General features: G+C 41.9%; 1 protein-coding gene across 1 annotated transcript in view; it reads left to right on the forward strand.

The window, feature by feature from the left end:
* The first annotated feature begins 4,243 nt into the window (after positions 1–4,243).
* The window catches only part of LOC118493084 (G-protein coupled receptor-associated protein LMBRD2B-like), a 15,308-nt gene continuing 1,868 nt past the window's right edge, over positions 4,244–17,683 (forward strand). The window contains exons 1-13 of the mRNA XM_035991610.1: positions 4,244–4,469; positions 4,882–4,988; positions 7,338–7,436; positions 8,978–9,145; positions 10,564–10,774; positions 12,184–12,258; positions 12,352–12,465; positions 13,216–13,399; positions 13,938–14,119; positions 14,312–14,445; positions 15,153–15,258; positions 15,808–15,905; positions 16,923–16,971. Of these exons, the coding sequence (XP_035847503.1) occupies positions 4,296–4,469; positions 4,882–4,988; positions 7,338–7,436; positions 8,978–9,145; positions 10,564–10,774; positions 12,184–12,258; positions 12,352–12,465; positions 13,216–13,399; positions 13,938–14,119; positions 14,312–14,445; positions 15,153–15,258; positions 15,808–15,905; positions 16,923–16,971 (1,701 nt within the window). The 5' untranslated portion in view covers positions 4,244–4,295. The remainder of the gene's footprint in view (positions 4,470–4,881; positions 4,989–7,337; positions 7,437–8,977; positions 9,146–10,563; positions 10,775–12,183; positions 12,259–12,351; positions 12,466–13,215; positions 13,400–13,937; positions 14,120–14,311; positions 14,446–15,152; positions 15,259–15,807; positions 15,906–16,922; positions 16,972–17,683) is intronic.

A 17,683-nucleotide genomic window follows, 5' to 3' on the forward strand; every position in this document is an offset into this window, starting at 1 on the left:
CCCACAGCAGTTCAACATGGCCTATTGTCAAACAGTTTCAAATACAACGCTAACATGTCAACCAGTTACGGTTTGGTTATAGGTAGGTAGGTAGGTAGGTAGGTAGGTAGAGAGGTAGGTAGGTAGGTAGGTAGGTAGGTAGGTAGATCGGTAGGTAGCCAGGTAGGTAGATAGAGAGGTAGGTAGGTAGGTAGGTAGGTAGGTAGGTAGGTAGGTAGGTAGGTAGGTAGGTAGGTAGGTAGAGAGGTAGGTAGGTAGGTAGGTAGGTAGGTAGGTAGGTAGATCGGTAGGTAGCCAGGTAGGTAGATAGAGAGGTAGGTAGGTAGGTAGGTAGGTAGGTAGATCGGTAGGTAGCCAGGTAGGTAGATAGAGAGGTAGGTAGGTAGGTAGTTAGATGGATAGGTAGGTAGGTAGTTAGATGGATAGATAGATAGATAGATAGATAGATAGATAGATAGATGGATAGCACTTTATTGTCCGTAGACACGGAAATTTGTCTTGCAATACAAGCTCCAACAATTACAACACAACATCCTAAAGACAAAAAGCTAAAAACATATAGGCATCAAAAATTAAAAACATAAATAGATAATTAATTAATAAGAGGGGTTCCCTGCCCTGCAAGAGTAGTCTTAAATAGCCATAAATATATAGATGAAAGTGGTGGGGAACTATCACTTCTTTGCCCTCCTGTGTTGATTCAGCAGAGATATTGACAGAGGAACAAATGAGTGTTCATATTTGTTCTTTCTGCAGTCTGGGACTATAGCGCCTCCTATAGCCCATGTTTACAGGGCTGGATATCACCGCTGAACTCTACATTCAATTCCGATTCAATGTCGTATTTCAGTTGCAAAACTAATTATCTCTGACATTTCTACAAGGTGCCCTCTAACTTGCTGCATTATTAAAAGTATCAATGTTTACATTAAAAATTTCCCCAAAGCAGTTACATTAATGTACTTTTGACAGAACATGAACAGACTACAGCTGTCAACACAACACAGTTTAACTCTCCAGACTGTACAGTCAGAGAGTATTTAATGACATTTCATTCAGATATCTGGAGGAGACAGAGGGACCCTTTTCAAATGGCCATGCCGACAACCCTGTAACCCTAACCCCACATTTCTAAGAAAAATCTTAGAAATGTGGGAACAAAGGACTGCGGGAACATTGGGAACAAACATAATGATAGCTACACTGGCAAACTGTTGTAAATGAGTAGCTGTAAATCAGAAGGATATCTAACGAGTCTGCTGCCAGCAGGACAGTAACGTCAACGTGGAAAACAGAAGCCAGAGTATTAATCAAATTATTAAAGATTTCTTACGAGTGGAATCTATCCCAGAGAACTCAAAACAGCCGCTCGCTCCTCCTCATCTTCCCGTTTACCTGACAAAACCACGCGCCATGACAACCGCTATTTTACGGAGGACTTTACACCAACTGAGGGTGAGCTGTAATATACGAAGTTGTAACTTATGACTACGTTAGACTACGTCAGCTAGCGCAACCCTTAAAATGTTAAACTCGTAAACTCCGACTTAAGTTAGAAACGTTAACTTATTACATCAAAATTGACTTGAATTGGTAGCGATTACAGTAACAAACTGTAACCTTCTACAGTCCATGTAGCCTATTAACCAGTTATACAAGGTCTCAGAGTTTAAAGAAGTAGCAAGACACAGTGTAGAAATACTCTGATACAACTATACGTCTTGCATTAAAAATCTGAAGCAAATGTTATTGAAACAACTTAAATGTTGCAGCTTGTAAAGGTGGAGCTCATTTTAATTGACTTTAATCTCAAACTATATCATCATAGATGTAACCCTTCATGTTTTCTCTCCTATCAGGTGTCTAAAGGCCTAATGAACCAGAAACTAGATTTATTAGTAGTATGTATGGACGTTTGCTAAGGAGTTCAGATTAGCTGTGAGACTCGGCGTTATTGTCGGCTAAAGTTAAATAAAACGTGAAACATACAGATGAGTGATGATCCATTTGCAGGATGGAAGCTTAAAAACGTCCCTGTTGCACTGGAACCAATGTTATTTAAAGATTAAACATGTAACTATGGCTCCACATTAATGCTAAGGGTCTAGTAACAAAGAGTAACTACTAACTTTAGTTACTGTAACACTGTCAGCTGACACCATCACCACTTTAAAGGTCATTATTCAGGCTTTGCAGTGATGTCACTGGGCAGGCTTGTCATTATAGAAATAGATCACAGGGTTGGGGGGGGTTACAACTTCAGTGTGAGAGATGATAATGTTTTTAACTTGTGAAAGTCCTGCAGCGTTAACTTCTGAGTTTAGTCCACCAGCTCCAGAGGAGATTGAGACCCTTCAGTCAAATAACAACATCAGTTATTGTAACCCAGACCTAGCAGTTAGTCCAGCAGTAGTACCACAACATAGATCAGTGGAGTCAGAAGTCAAAGTTCACATCTTTATCTAACATGGTGGCCAATGAGAGGAATCTCCAACTACAAGGCAGCAGGTGGGTGTAAAATGATCCACTCTGATCACAGTTTGACATCAACATAAAGTTATTAAAGTAATACTTGTGATGGGACTGTAACAGCTGCTGAAAACATCTGCATGGATGGAGCCATAGACTGTAGGAATAGTGGACGTAGCAGCTGGGATGTCACCCTTTGGTTTGGGTTGAGAAGTTATCTTCAGAGACATCTTTATATCTGTTTCATAGCTGGTTTTAAATGTATGTGTTCAGTTCTGTTTGGTCCTCACTCTTCAAATCCCTTTCCTGTTTAAATCAGAGTTTAATCTCCTCTGGTGTGTGTGTTTGTTGAGGGATTGGTTCTAGTTGTAAATGTTAAATGTCTCTCTGAAGGCCCAGACCAGAGTATGATGAGTGAGAGGAGGAGTCAGAGGGCCCAGCTGTGTCTGCTTTCTCACAAACTGTTTGGACTCAAGAAGAGAGAGACAGGTAGAGAGACATCTGGTCCAAACTTTAACTGAGAAACAGGGAAGACAGCAGAGATCAGACTTGTTAACTTGTTGACACTGAACTTGGCCTTCAGATGGATTTGGACTCAGAGAAACCCAGATTCTGTAACTGGTGTTCAAACTGTGGGGCGGTCCACCTGGGGGCCATAGAGGCCTGGCATGGGTGAGGTCACCTGACCAGACGGGAGGAGCAGATAGTTTGGGAAAATATTAACTTGCTGTCATTTGCATCTTACACGTGGAGTCCACTACAGTCCTCCATGCAAAGGTAGAAACAAAGAAACTTGCTTCCATTTGCATGTTACAATACTTTCTACAAAGGTAGAAAGAAAGACACAGTTCACGTTCCCCATAATCTTACTTCAGTAGAGGGGGGTTACTCTTTGTTTAGGGTGAAGCAGTCAGCGTGTGCTCCGAGATTAGGAGCTATTAACCGTTCGTACGTGCTGGTAGGCGTTCCTCCTCTTCTTCAGCAGACTAGAACACGTCATCTTTTTCTTACATGTTGGGCAAGGAAAGGAATATCAAACTACAAAGCAGCAGGTGGATGTAAATGATCAACTATGATCACAGTTTTGACATCAATATAAAGTTAGTAAAGTGGGTGATTAATTGCCAAAAACCCATAAGGCTGATATACTGGTGGTGATGGGATTTAACAGCTGCTGAAAATGCTGAAACAGATGTTCTTGGGATGAAGAAATACTCTTAAGAGATAACTTTGTGTGTTGTTAGTCGATGTTCTCAGTTGGTATTTGTCACATCATTCTTTACACAATTACTCTCTCCTTGTTTTGTGGTCAAGCAGTCAGCGTGTGCACGGAGATGAGATGCAATTAACTGTTCTGCGGAGCTGGTAGGCCTTCAGCAGACTAGAACGGTTGTCTTTTTTTTCTAGGAAAGGAAATCTGAAACTACAAGGAAGCAGGGACACACCAAAATCCACCTGAACCCCTCTTTATATCGGCATGAATTGGATCCACCGCACAGCGATTACTTATTAAGGAAATATCTCACTTTTAAAGCTGGTTCGTCTATGCTGTATCCATTTTTCCCAGCCAAGTAAACGTGTCCAAGGCAGATAAAAGTGGATGATTTTTCATTCATTAAACACATGCTAAAGTGCCATCTTAAAAGCAAGCGGCATCTCGCTTTTTTGCGTAGGGGCCAGTAATAAAATTGACTTCTGATACTTGGGGGCTTGTGTTTCGATACAATATATCGTGATACTACGCTGTAACCATTCCCCCCCCCAGCCATAGTAAACGTGTCGATCTCTTGCAGGTTTCTGGCGGCGGCTGAGCGGAGCGCAGCGGGATGAGTGGCGCTGCTCTGGGCATCGAGATCGTGGTGGTGTTTTTCCTGGCGCTGTTCCTGCTGCACCGATATGGAGACTTCAGGAAGCAGCAGCGCATGGTGCTGTTCGGCACGCTGCTGGCCTGGTACCTGTGCTTCCTCATCGTCTTCATCTTACCTCTGGACGTCAGCACGGTCAGTACCGAATGAGACGTCACTCCACACACTCTACATGTTGCAGCTGTTATGCGAGTGTGTGTGAAAACTAGTTAGCAAGCGAGCCCAGAAGTTAAGCTAAAAGTTACAGAGAAACAGTTAAAATAGCTAAAAGGTAAAATAGTTAGCTAACAGCTGAAATAGTTATCTAATGGTTTAAATAGTTGGCTAAAGGTTGAAAGAGCTAACAACTGAAATAGTTAGCTGTTGAAATAGTTAACAATATCCACTTTTATATAATGAATAGTGTTGTACATTTGGAACATACATTGGGAATTGATGAAGAGGTACATGAGTTAATCAGACAAGGCTGTGGGTGGACCTCAGGCCAAAAGGGTTGGGTACCACTGTGCTAAATAAATCAAATCAAGTTATTAATCTGTCCCTTCAGACCATCTACAAGCAGTGTAAGATAGACCATGAGGAGCACGCCTCTGTTCCCACCTCCTTACCATCCAATCACACGGCAGCTAACACATCTGTCACACCCACCAAAAGGTGAGTATACAACATGTCTCTCAATAAACTATTACTGCATCTTCTTCAGGGCATCAGCGGATGTTTTTATATCCAGATATAAGATATTACTAGGGTTGGGTATGGTTTGGTTTTTGTTTGAAATGGCTCCTGAATGGATACTTTAGACCAGGCGTTCTCAAACATATCACTCAAAGGTCCGCATCTGATTTTTATTCCAGGTCAGAGGTCCAAAATGATTGGCAATAACAAAATAACATTTCTTCAACTCACTTTGAACTTTAAGCAACATACCTGTACATTCAAGTGAAGTTCTCTTTTTTCCTGCTCAACTTTTGGACCAATTTGGGTACCGGTATTTTGTACCAATGTTTTTGTTGTTGCCATTTTCAACTTCATTGTCCATTTTTCCTCCCATAAATTCAACATCAGAACAATGAATGGATCAATAGACATTTTTCATAACACAAAGTATGTACTGGGCCCGGATTTACTTACAGTTTCGTCCGGAGTTTGAGAATCACTGCTTTAGACTATCAATGATACTACTGACTGCGTGGCGTGAGCGTGTCCGTGTTTATTTGGGCTCCCATGGTAACAGGTTAGAGCGTGCACACTGCCTGTGTGACACGCACGTCTCAGAAAACGCGTGCATGCTAGAAATAGGACCGACGCCTATTTTTCACGCGACACGTCAGCGTGTTGGAAGAGTTTCCAGACAACATAGAATAGGAAAAGATGTTTATATGTCGTTTAGACACAAATACATTTAATAAATGACATGTTGATGTTTGAAAGTCTCGAGGTTTTGACATAAATGCAGATATAAATGTAATTTAAAAAAAATAATGATAAATAATTATCGATATTCAAATATTGCACCTGTCAATCCAGAAGGAAATATTCTGGAGCCTATTTTGCCGTCAATCCTGCCGACGTTGTCTCTGCTGTGATCAGATCAGAATATATTTATGTTTATGTTTATGGAAACATCCATGTGTCCAGACAAGGCTAGTAGCAGCAGCACCGCGTCAGACATCTTTCTGGTGTAAAGACAAAGAAAACGCCACGCAGCTGACACACAACAGAAACGCCACGCTCACGCCACGCAGCCAGTGTGAAGCCGGCCTAACACAAAGTATGTACTGGGCCCAGATTAATTATAGTTTGGTCCGGATGCGGACCTTGGTCCAGAGTTTGAGAAGCGCTGCTTTAGACGATCAGTGATACTTTTAGAGTATCTTTCATTTTTCCTTCAAACATGCCCAGTTGTTCCTTCCCTGTTTCTTCTTCAAAACACTTCTGGAGTTCAGTAGGGTTGGGTATCGGTTGGGTTTTTTCCGTTGTGCTTAAACAGTACTTTGAAAACGCCTCCTGAACCGAATCTTTAAAAAACAACTGCAGACTACTAGCTAATAGTAAGTTAACACTACCTGCTGCCAGGTGTAGTGTTAACTAGCATCATGTGTAACATCCGTTTCAGAGCACCAGACCAGCACCCAAATCAGGCACCGAAATCGGAGCTGTCATTTTTTCCGGAAGAACGCGGGTCTTCAACGTTTTTTTAAGCCAAGGACCCCTTAACTGAAAGAGAAACGGAGCAGGGACCCTCTACTACATATATTATTTAAAATTAAGTTGCATATTAAACTGGACCTATAATTAACTTTTTAGTGCATAGAATACTTAGCTATTAAAGTAATATGTCGGCATGATTTAAAAAAATCAGTAGGGGTGGGAATTACGATACGATATCATCACGGTACTTTTGTCACGATACGATATTATTGCAAATTTAAACATATTGCAATATTCTGCGATATATTGCAATTTATTACCTTTATTTCCAACTTCAAATCTTTCCCCAATTTTAAATGATGTCCCCAAAAGTAAACTTTGTCAACATCTGTTTTACCTAAAAAGATACATGTCTCTGGTTGTTCATCTCACTTCAATTTTATTGCTGCAAAATGGGATTGTCAAGCAGACACACTGACCAACACATATATAATGAAAGATTGATACTTGGCGTCTGTGCATCAATACAGTATTGCCACGGAAACTATCACTGTACTATGCTGTATGGATGTTTTTCCCCCACCTCTATGTGTCAGAGTGAATCTTAAAGATGAACTGTACCTGTGGATGGCTACCTAAGTGACTACCTTACTATAGGCCAGTTAGCCTATAATCAGTGGGGGCTTATATTTGCTAATATGTTGGAGTCATGTTAGTCATGTTAGGACATTCAAAAAACTTTCAAAACCCCTCTACAATGACTTTGAAGACCCCCTAGGGGTCCGGGACCTCCCGTTGAAGATCTCTGCGGTAGAACATTCCCTGCTCATATCTCCTTCTTCTCCATCGTAGTGTCCCGAAGCCCTGCTACAAGCCGTGGAGCTACATCCCTGATGGGATCATGCCGGTGTTCTGGAGGGTGGTGTACTGGACGTCCCAGTGTCTCACATGGTCTGTATCATAAACACCATATCAATTACTCTGCATGGCTTCCTGAGAACACTTATTCTGTTGCTGTTGCTGTCATCTTGTTGTCTTCCGTCTGTAAATTCTAACCTGTACTAATGTCTTTCTGTTTCCTGTTGCTCTCGTTTCAAAACATCTCGCCAAAGGACTACAGTTGTAAATTAGCCGTCTGACTTAAACGGGCACATGCAGTGTTTTCCTTTAGGATTTTGTTTTAGCAGTGGGGGCAGGTCTGTCCGAACACCACCCCCCCCCTCCCGTATGAAACAAAGCTGAGACTTTGCTGCAACACAAACAAATACTGTATATTTATTCACCTCTATTCACACACAATGAGGCATATTTTCAGTTGTGATTGAACTGTATTTTTTGAGGAACTATAGGGCACTTAACATCTACAACAGGTCAACAAAATGAATTTTAGCCTACAAGAAATTCTTCATAGCGAAACCTAAACCCAAAGTATAGAATGAAAACATTCATAATGAAACAAATTGCGTGAGCATTTAATTTGCAACTACTTGAGCATGTAAATAATGTACAGCAGGTTTCATCTTTAAGGTCTACTTACCAGAAATACATTTTCTTCTCGCCCCTATACAAATAGTTTTTACTCAAGTAAATTGTTATATTTAGTTGTTTCTTCGACATCATCTCCTGCCACCATAGAAAAACTCCTTCCATTGTATCAGGATGCTTGAAACTCTCATTTTCTCTTCTTCTTCTTCTTCTTCTTCTTCTTCTTCTTCTTCTTCTTCTTCTAACAAGACAGCTGCCAGTTACGCATCTAGCACCAACTCAAATCTTTATTGGCCAACAGCACATCTAAATCAAATCATTCTACACACATTTTCCAACTCGGGCAAGAGAATTATGACAACATTTATGATACAAAGATGATTGGAAAAACCTGATTGAAACCCATATTTACGGGTAGAGCTGAAGATCTTTGCCCGAACCGAATGGGACCTGACGGGTTCGATCTTAATTTCTACATTCTACATTCTACATCATTTTACACGGGCTCGGGCCGAGCTCGGGCTCAGGCTTGCGCGGTAAATGAGCGGTCAGGTGATGCTTTTCGATTAGCGTGAAAATGGATGCTGAGGAGGTGAGACACAGGCTGGCCTCTGGAGGACTGATTTTATTTCTTTGTTCCAACTTCCAAGTGGCCGATAGCCTCCGTTAGTCACGAATACATGATGTTAACATTTTTATAAATGACTCATTCTTGACAAAAGGCAAAAGAGCTGATGTGTGCGTGCGCACATTTGAATAATGTCGGGCTGTAAACGGGTTCTGACTTTTATAAAGCTGTCCATCAAAATGGACTTGTCAGGTTCGGGCCTTGTCAGGCCGAACTTTATGGCCCGATTACAGCTCTCCCCGCGTGGCGTTTTACTTTTCCTTGGCCATCGGGCAACCTTTATTGTTTCTTATGGTTGAACCCTGTAGAGAAATGTTTATTACAATATACTCCCCCCATATATACTCCTTACCATACGGGTGTGCTTTGTGTTTTTCAGGCTGCTGCTGCCCTTCATGCAGTCCTACGCCCGCTCCGGAGGCTTCTCCATCACGGGGAAAATAAAAACGGCTCTGATAGAAAATGCTATTTATTACGGGACCTACCTGCTCATCTTCGGCTCCCTACTCATTTACGTGGCTGTTCATCCTCAGTGGCACCTGTCCTGGTGAGTGAGCTCTTTCCTGACATCAGACCTGACAAGAGTTATTCATATTTTAGCTTTGAAATATTGCATTTAAGGGAAATTACATTTTTATTTCATACCTGGACCCTATTTTCACATGCATTTGTGTCTAATGGCGCTTACCCACTGCTAGTACCAGCTCGACTCGACACGGCCATTCCATTGCAGATTTAGTACCGCCTCAGCGTGGCTGGTCGTCATAGCGACGCCGCAGGAAACTACCGTGACCAAAGGCGACACACACAGAACATGGCAGGTGTGTTGTTGATTCTCGGCATGTGTCTGTTTGCCAGAAGACACATTTAGTTTCAAAAGAAGCTGGAGGCAGCAAAAAAACTCTGCTGGCTAAACTTTTAAAAATTTAAATTTTAAAATGGCGGGTTTGTTCAGGACCGTCGGCCGCTAGCAATGATGACGCAGTGATTAGTGATGATTCTCTCCGACCAATCAGTAGTCTGCAGGTTTTCACGTCACCTTTTGGTGTCGCCTCAGTTCGCTCGGAACCTCGACGGAGGTGATACTAAAAAAAGTACCTGTTAGCAGGTACCAGGTACTTTTTATCATAATGGAAAACCAAAAAAGGAGAGTAGAGTCAAGGCGAGTTGAGCAGGTACCATGTGGTGGAAAAACGCCATAAGTGACTAGGTTTGAAACTGGTCCAGTATTTAGTGAAAACTCTATAGCTTGTTCAGAATCAGTCAGCGTCCACTAAAAGTTCTGTTGTTGCCGCTGAAAGACTCAGATTATTATTCTAAGTGTCTGACAAGATTATGAAAGGATCCCTACAGAGATAGACCTTTTAGTTAAAGAGTAAGATCCTTTTAGTTTAACATGAAACAGCCCCGAAATCTCCACCAAACTCCACCAGACTCCATGTAAATAATCAGGACTTTTAGCGTGTATAGAGCCAGCATATTTCCACCAGACTCCATGTAAATAATCAGGACTTTTAGTGTGTATAGAGCCAGCATATCTCCACATGTAAATGGGTGAATTAAGGGTTTATTTCAACCTAACCAGAGTGGTGATTGTTGGAACAGTGGAAAGATGAACCAAGACGGCTTTTGATAGTTTGATTTAGTTTCTGTCCACTTTGAATGAAGTGTGTTTTACGATGATAAAAGTCCTGATTATTTACATGGAGTCTGGTGTAGTTTGGTGATGGTGATTTTGGGGTTGTTTCATGTTAAACTAAAAGGATCTTACTCTTTAACTAAAAGGTCTATCTCTGTAGGGATCCTTTCATAATGTTGTCAGACACTTAGAATAATAATCTGAGTCTGTCAGCGGCAACAACAGAACTTTTAGTGGATCTAACTTAAGGTGAACAGTTGCCCATTAGCCCAGCAGTAAACATGCAGCACAGGTCAGCTACCTTTCTGTCCTCCGATGTGCTTCAGGTACGAGCTGCAGACCATCGGGATCACAGCAGCTAACACCTGGGGTCTGTTCCTGCTGGTGCTGCTGCTCGGCTACGGCTTGGTGGAGATCCCTCGCTCCTACTGGAACGCCTCACGGCACGGACACTTGCTCATCAAGACATATTTCAAGGCGTCCAAGCTGATGACGGAGAAGGCGGACGCAGAGGAGAACCTGGAGGACGTCATGGAGGTGGGCGTCAGCCGCTGCACGTTACAGTTAGGGCTGTGAAAATCGGCAAAAAGTGACGTTCAAATATCCCTTCTAAAAACACAGAGGTTTGAATATCTATTTATGCCCATTGTGTCCAAAAGAGGGCAAACCAATACATTAGACAGATAAGACAAATCTACTTATATAGTTATATTTAGGGTTAGGTTTAGGGGTTAGGGTTAGGGGTGAGGATTACCCAATTTGATTAGGTTGGATTAGGCTTTATTGATGCCAAATTGGAAAATGTCAGTGCTACAGCAGCAAAATATAAGACACACAGCGCACGTACAGAATATACAAGGATAGAATACAAGAACAACTTAAAATTAAACATACAAAGGAAAGAATGTACAAACGTATATACAAGTGGCGAATAAAAATGTACAATGTACTTAAATGGTATTTATAGATATCAAAATATCTTTAAAAAGGTCTAAACATAATACCGACCCATTACATAAATTAATAAAATAATGTCTTATATAACGTAAAACTGAAATTCAACACCGTAACTTCAGTTAGTCCTCTCCCTCTCTCTCTCTGGAGCGTGCAGGAGCCAGAACATGACTCAGCAGATTACACCGCCGTCACAGAGACGATTTGTAATTTGTTGAGAAACAACCGAGTTTCTTGCTGTTCCACGAGTTTGTCCGACAATTTCAGCATCCGTCCTCCCTGTCAGAAATGTCCCAATCTAGTCTCTGCAGTAAAACATTGACGTTGGAGTCTTTGTGGCGTCAGAAGCACCATCAACACACCTCCTCTCTCGCTGTGAACTCTTCTCCTGACCCGTTCATCAGACAGGAAGCTAAAGGTTTAGGGAGCAGCGGCCCACGAGAGAATGTATTTTCTCTCATAATATTCAAATATAGTATTTCATATTTGAATGTCTGTTTCTTTTTACAATTCGAATATACATTTAATATACATTAATTCTTGTCTTTTTATAGTCATAGTTAATATTTAATAATAAGCTATTGCACTGTTCAATCCCTGCACTGTGGGTTAACCCACTGCACTAACCCCACTTTTGCACCACCACCATTGCACACAGTCTACCATAGACCCTTATCATGGTCATTGCATCACATGGTCAGTCCATACCAGACCTTAAATTGTTAACTCTTTAAATTTCTGTAAGTGATTTTTTTTTATGTATGTGAGATATACGTGTGTATCTGTGTTTGTTGTGTTATGGTTGTCTAAGCTACTGGATGCCTAAAATTTCCCTCGGGTTGATTAAAGTGTCTGTCTGTCTGTCTGTCTGTCTGTCTGTCTGTCTGTCTGTCTGTCTAAATTTAGAATATTTGTTGACAGTCCTAGTTACGGTGATGTTTGATGTTCAGATGGTATCTGTGTTTTCACTGTGAATCTGTTTTTTTCTGCAGGAGGTGAGAAAAGTCAGTGAATCCATCAAGTATAACCATCCGCTGAGGAAGTACATCGATACCATTCTGAGAAAGGTAATTGGGGAAACTTTAACAGCAGCTCTCAGTGATATGATCCATAGATCAGATGTGATGAGAGAGGTAATGATCTGCCGTGTCCCCTCTCAGTGTCCCGTGGATTACCAAGAGAAGATGGGCAGGAACATGGACGACTACGAGGATTTTGACGACAAACAGAACACTTATCCCAGTGAGAAGAGCCTGGTGAAGCTCCATAAACAGGTGAGAGGGGGAACGGAGCAGCAGGCTCGGGCCGGTGTAAAAACCTTCAAACCGGTTTGATATCAAGCCAAACACCAGACCCGTTTACCAAATACAAACTTGTCTCCGCCGCTCCCACGTGAGACATGAGAGAGAGCCCATGATTAGTGTGGCGACTCCAATTCACTTGGTGGCGGTGATGCACCTCTAAGACTTTTTACCTGCAGTGAGGTTATAATGAACTCTTTGGTTAGGTGTTTACGCTTCTTTGAGACTAACTCTGCCATATATGTTACGCTACTGCCCAACACTGCTTGCAGTTGCAGTACATGTTTGATTTAGCGCTGTGACGCTGATGCCACAGGTTGCTAATGACAGCTACTTTTTAATTTGCCAGAAGAAGTTGTTGACAAACTGGAAATCAACCCAACTCTAAGGTACAGTTACAGTTTATAGCAGCCGCAAATTGTGAACATGAAATTTCCTGTCTGTAGAAATATGTGTAAAGAAGTTAATTTTAAAGCTGAGGTAGCAGCCTAAATTCCTCCTTAATCTGACCAATGAACAGCCAGGTGAATGGAGGCTAAGAAACAGGAGATGTGACGGCCAGTGGAGTATAGACAGAATCACCGTGATGTGACGCTAAAACTTCCTCATCACCATTTGCTCAGCACCATTAAATTGTATGAACAGGACGCAGGAGTTTTCTACCTGCAAGTTATTGTAGACAAACATAGTGATTGAGTCTAATCCGTGTGTGTGTGTGTTTAGGTGATCTACGCGGTTCAGAGGCACAACAGGACTCGTGTCCAGTGGCAGATCCTTCTGCAGCAGGCCATCCACCTGGAGGACGTCGCCAAGAATGAGACCAGCTCAGCGCACCAGTTTGTCCACAGCTTCCCGTCCTCTGAGCCGGCCGGCTGGTTCAGCAGATACGTGTACACGCCGACTGCTGGTGCGTATGAGTGCCGAGTCATTTCAACTAAGCCTTGTTTTCATCATAACCTTCCATTTAATTCGATGTAACCCATCAGTAGGGATGCACCCATTAACCGGTTTCACTATTAACAGCACTTAGAAAAGTCACTGTTAATGTATCGTAAAGGCTCTGCTACACCCAGTGTTTCTGTTGTAACTAACAGCAATGCAGTAGCGGTAGGCCTGCACGATTCGGGGGGAAAAATATGAATCACGATTTTTTAGCTTAGAAGTGATATCACGATTCTCTGCCACGATTTTTTTCTCACAAAGTTTAATGTTTATTGCACACATGAACCATGACAAAACAAAACAAATTGGCAGTACCAAAGCACCAGCACTACAATGTGGGATGTGATGTATGTGCAGTGTGCTGAAACTGTGTGTGTGTGTGTGTGTGTGTGTGTGTGTGTGTGTGTGTGTGTGTGTGTGTGTCTGTGTGTGTCTGTGTGTGTGTGTGTGTGTGTGTGTGTGTGTCTGTGTGTGTGTGTGTGTGTGTGTCTGTGTGTGTACAGAGTGGTACTGGGAGTGCTTCCTGAAGTGCTGGTTCTACCGGCTGCTGTCGGTGGTCCTGACCCTGTTCAGCGTGGCCGTGGTCTGGTCCGAGTGCACCTTCTTCAGCACCCGCCCCGTCCTCTCTCTGTTCGCTGTGTTCATCCAGCTGGCCGAGAGAGACTACAACTACCTGTACATCGAGGTGAGTACGATATGTAAGGAAGGTGAATAAGAAACATGAGAGAAAAGCAGCAAAAGAATGGAACAATCACACAAGGTCTCCTCCCACTCAAAGCTCTGCCTTCCTCTTGTTTCTGACCTCTCTGGGGGTTAAAACACTGACAGCTCTGAAGTATCCGTCTCTCTGGTTTGTGATGACCCTTTTCTCCACCAGATGGCGTGCTTCGTCACTATCTTCTTCCTGTGTACCTGCGTTTACTCCACTGTGTTCCGCATTCGGGTCTTCAACTACTACTACCTGGCCTCCCATCACCAGACTGACGCCTACAGCCTCCAGTTCAGCGGCATGTGAGTCACAGGAAGTTAGATATAATACTATATATGTACAGTATATACATGTACATATGTATGTATGTATGTATGTATGTATAGGGATGTGGTTCTCTCTGGACCCTCTGAACTTGTAAAAGCTGAGATACAATACTACAATACTGATCCTGGGACTACTTTAACATGTCCAAACTAGAAGAAATGTAATCTACTGTAACCTGTAACTGATTACTGCAACTTTGTGAAATCTTTTTAAATTATAGGCTTTCTTTTCTCTTGTGAGTGTGTGTTTTTACAGGGTACATTGGGGTTTTAGACTTATATGTAAATGTTTGAGAACCCAATAAAACATGAATATAATGTCCAGGAAAGATCTTCTGGGCATGCAGCCTCAGAGAGGAGACAGAAGAGCAGGAACTGTTGATGTGTGGGTGTACAGCGTTATGTAAAGTGATTTAAAGTGATATTTTATTGTCATTCAAACATTTTAAGACATAAGGGAAGGACATGTGGTTCCCAGGTCCAGCAGCATACAGTGCTTTGGCTGAAATAGACCCTCTAAATAATAAATCAAACCTATAATAATAGAAGTCATAGTTTAAAAACCGAGCAGCATGTTAAAAGAATAGTGCAACGATAACCGCATGCAGTCGCCACAGTTAGAAACAAAGTGAGGTACAGAACGTATGATAACTGATCTTTGATGCAGACTCTTGAACCTGCAGGTTGTTCTGTCGTCTGACGCCTCCTCTGTGTCTCAACTTCCTGGGTTTGATCCACATGGACTCGGCCATCTCTCACCAGCAGAAGGAGCAGACGGCCTACACCTCTGTGAGTCTGCCGCAGTAACATCCTCTGTGTAGAATAGAATATGTTTTATTGTCATTGGACAGCAACTGTCAAACGGAATTTTTCCGAAACTCACCCTCAGTGGTACACAGATAAAATGACAGTATCAAGGCAAAAGACACAGAATAAAAACAATAAATATAGTAAATACAATAAGAAAAGTCAGATATTGCACATGTTTGTTTGCAGAAGGACTGCTATTGCACCATTATTTGTTAGTGTTCAGTTCTTCTGTGGCACATGGGTGAAAACTGTTCATAATTCTGGATGTGTGGGCCTTCATGGACCTGTAACGCTTCCCAGAGGGCAGCAGGGTGAAAAGGTGATTGGCTGGGTGGGAGAACTCCTGTGTGATGCTTTTGGCCCGACGCAAGCATCAAGTCCTGTAAATGTCTCCTAGGGTGGGTAGTTGTGTGTGTATGATGCCCTGTGCAGTTCTCCAGCTCTCCACAGAGCATCGGTAGAAGGACAGTAGCAGTAAGTGGTCCACAGTGTGCAGGATCAGCTGTCTGACTGCTGTCTCTGTTTCAGATCATGGGGTCGATGCGTGTCCTCTCTTTTATCGCTAACGGCTTCTACATCTACTACCCCATGCTGATAGTCATCCTCTGTATCGCCACCTACTTCAGGTCAGTTTACACACTCATGTTTTCCCTCACGAGAGGATTTAGAGCTCTATTTTCATTTGGGTTTTTGTTGGAGTAGACAAGAACTGCAGCGCTTAAGTTAAGTTAAAGTTTCAAGTCTTTATTTGTCACATATATAATTACAGGAGCGGTCATTGTTCTCAGGCTCCAATATGTCAATTACTTTGTCCATCAGTTGTTTGGTCTTTAAAATGTCAGAAAATGGTGAAAAATGTGGATCAGAGTTTCCCAAAAAGCCCAAGATGACATCCCCAAATGTCTTGTTGTATCCACAACTCAAAGATATTCATTTTCCTGTCCCAGAGGAGAGAAGAAACTAGAATATATTCACATTTAACAAGCTGACATCACACTAGTTTACCTGTTTTTACATAAATAATGACTCAAACTGATTATCACAATAGTTGACAAGCAATCAATCTTTAGCTCTAGTTTGAATTTAAAACTCTGGCAGCAGAGGATCTAAGAGGCTTTGATAGATAATTAAACAACAAAGAATTATAATGCAGGCCAGTCTCCAACCATGAAGAGCCTTTTAACAAGTAGCACAACTTTAAAATCAATCCTAACATTTCATTGAGTGGGTTTCTATAGTTGTATACGATGCTTCAGACGGTATTTTTTGAAGCTTTATCACTTTTTCTCAGCCCTGAAAAAAACATCTAAAGTGTCAAACAAAATATGTGTACAGTAAGATCAGAGTTAGTTTTGCTTCTTGTTTTTCTTTCATTTTAAAGAACACAAGATCATCAACAGTATGTACACACAAAAAAACTTTAAACATGTAGGAGATGTACCAGTCAGGTTAGGGAAACTTCAGTTCCAACAGCAGTTTATCTGGACAGAAAAGAGAGTCGTAGAGAGCAGAACTTTACCATCAACCCTTAAAGACACCGGGAGATCAAACGTTCTCACTTTAATTAAAAGTTCTGGATTCATTTATTAGTTTGTCAATTGATTGTGAAGAGAGCATTACAGTTACCCAATCTTCTAATACAGTGGTGATGGAGCAGTGGATATGACCATGCCTTTGGTGAGGGAGATCTGGGTTAGATTCCCACTGTGATACATCAACCAGTGTGTCCCTGAGCAAGGCACTTATCCCCTAGTTGCTCCAGAGGCGTGTTACCTCTGACATATATAGCAATTGTAAGTCACTTTGGATGAAAGCATCAGCTAAATGACATGTAATGTAATCATATAACAGCTTCATCAGACAAACTGTTATTGTCTAAAAAAAACGGCAGCAGAGGATCTAAGAGGCTTTGATAGATAATAGAACAACAAAAAATTATAATGTAGGCCAGTCTCCAATCACGAAGAGCCTTTTAACAAGTAGCACAACTTTAAAGTGCCCATATTATGAAAAAATCACTTTTTCTGGGATTTGGGGTGTTATGTTGTGTCTCTGGTGCTTCCACACACATACAAACTTTGAAAAAAATCCATCCATGCTGTTTAGAGTGAGATACAGTTTCTGAATGTGTCCTGCCTTCAGTCTCTGGGTGAGCTGGTCAAAATCAGCACGGCTTATGACGTCACAAGCCGAAACGAGCAGGCTAACCGCAACCATTAGCTCGTAGCGTTAGCATGCTAACGCTATGGCTAACGCTAGCATGCTAACGCTAGCATGCTACCTCGTTCTCAATAGCAAAGCACTGCTACAACACACACAAGTTCACCATAATCTACAAAAGAACTACTTCCATGTGCGCCGTCATTTAGAAGTCTCCCAGCTAATCCTGCCTTGTAACTGACTA

The sequence above is a fragment of the Sander lucioperca genome, chromosome 14, assembly GCF_008315115.2.
Source record: "Sander lucioperca isolate FBNREF2018 chromosome 14, SLUC_FBN_1.2, whole genome shotgun sequence".
NCBI classification, from domain to species: Eukaryota; Metazoa; Chordata; class Actinopteri; order Perciformes; family Percidae; genus Sander; species Sander lucioperca.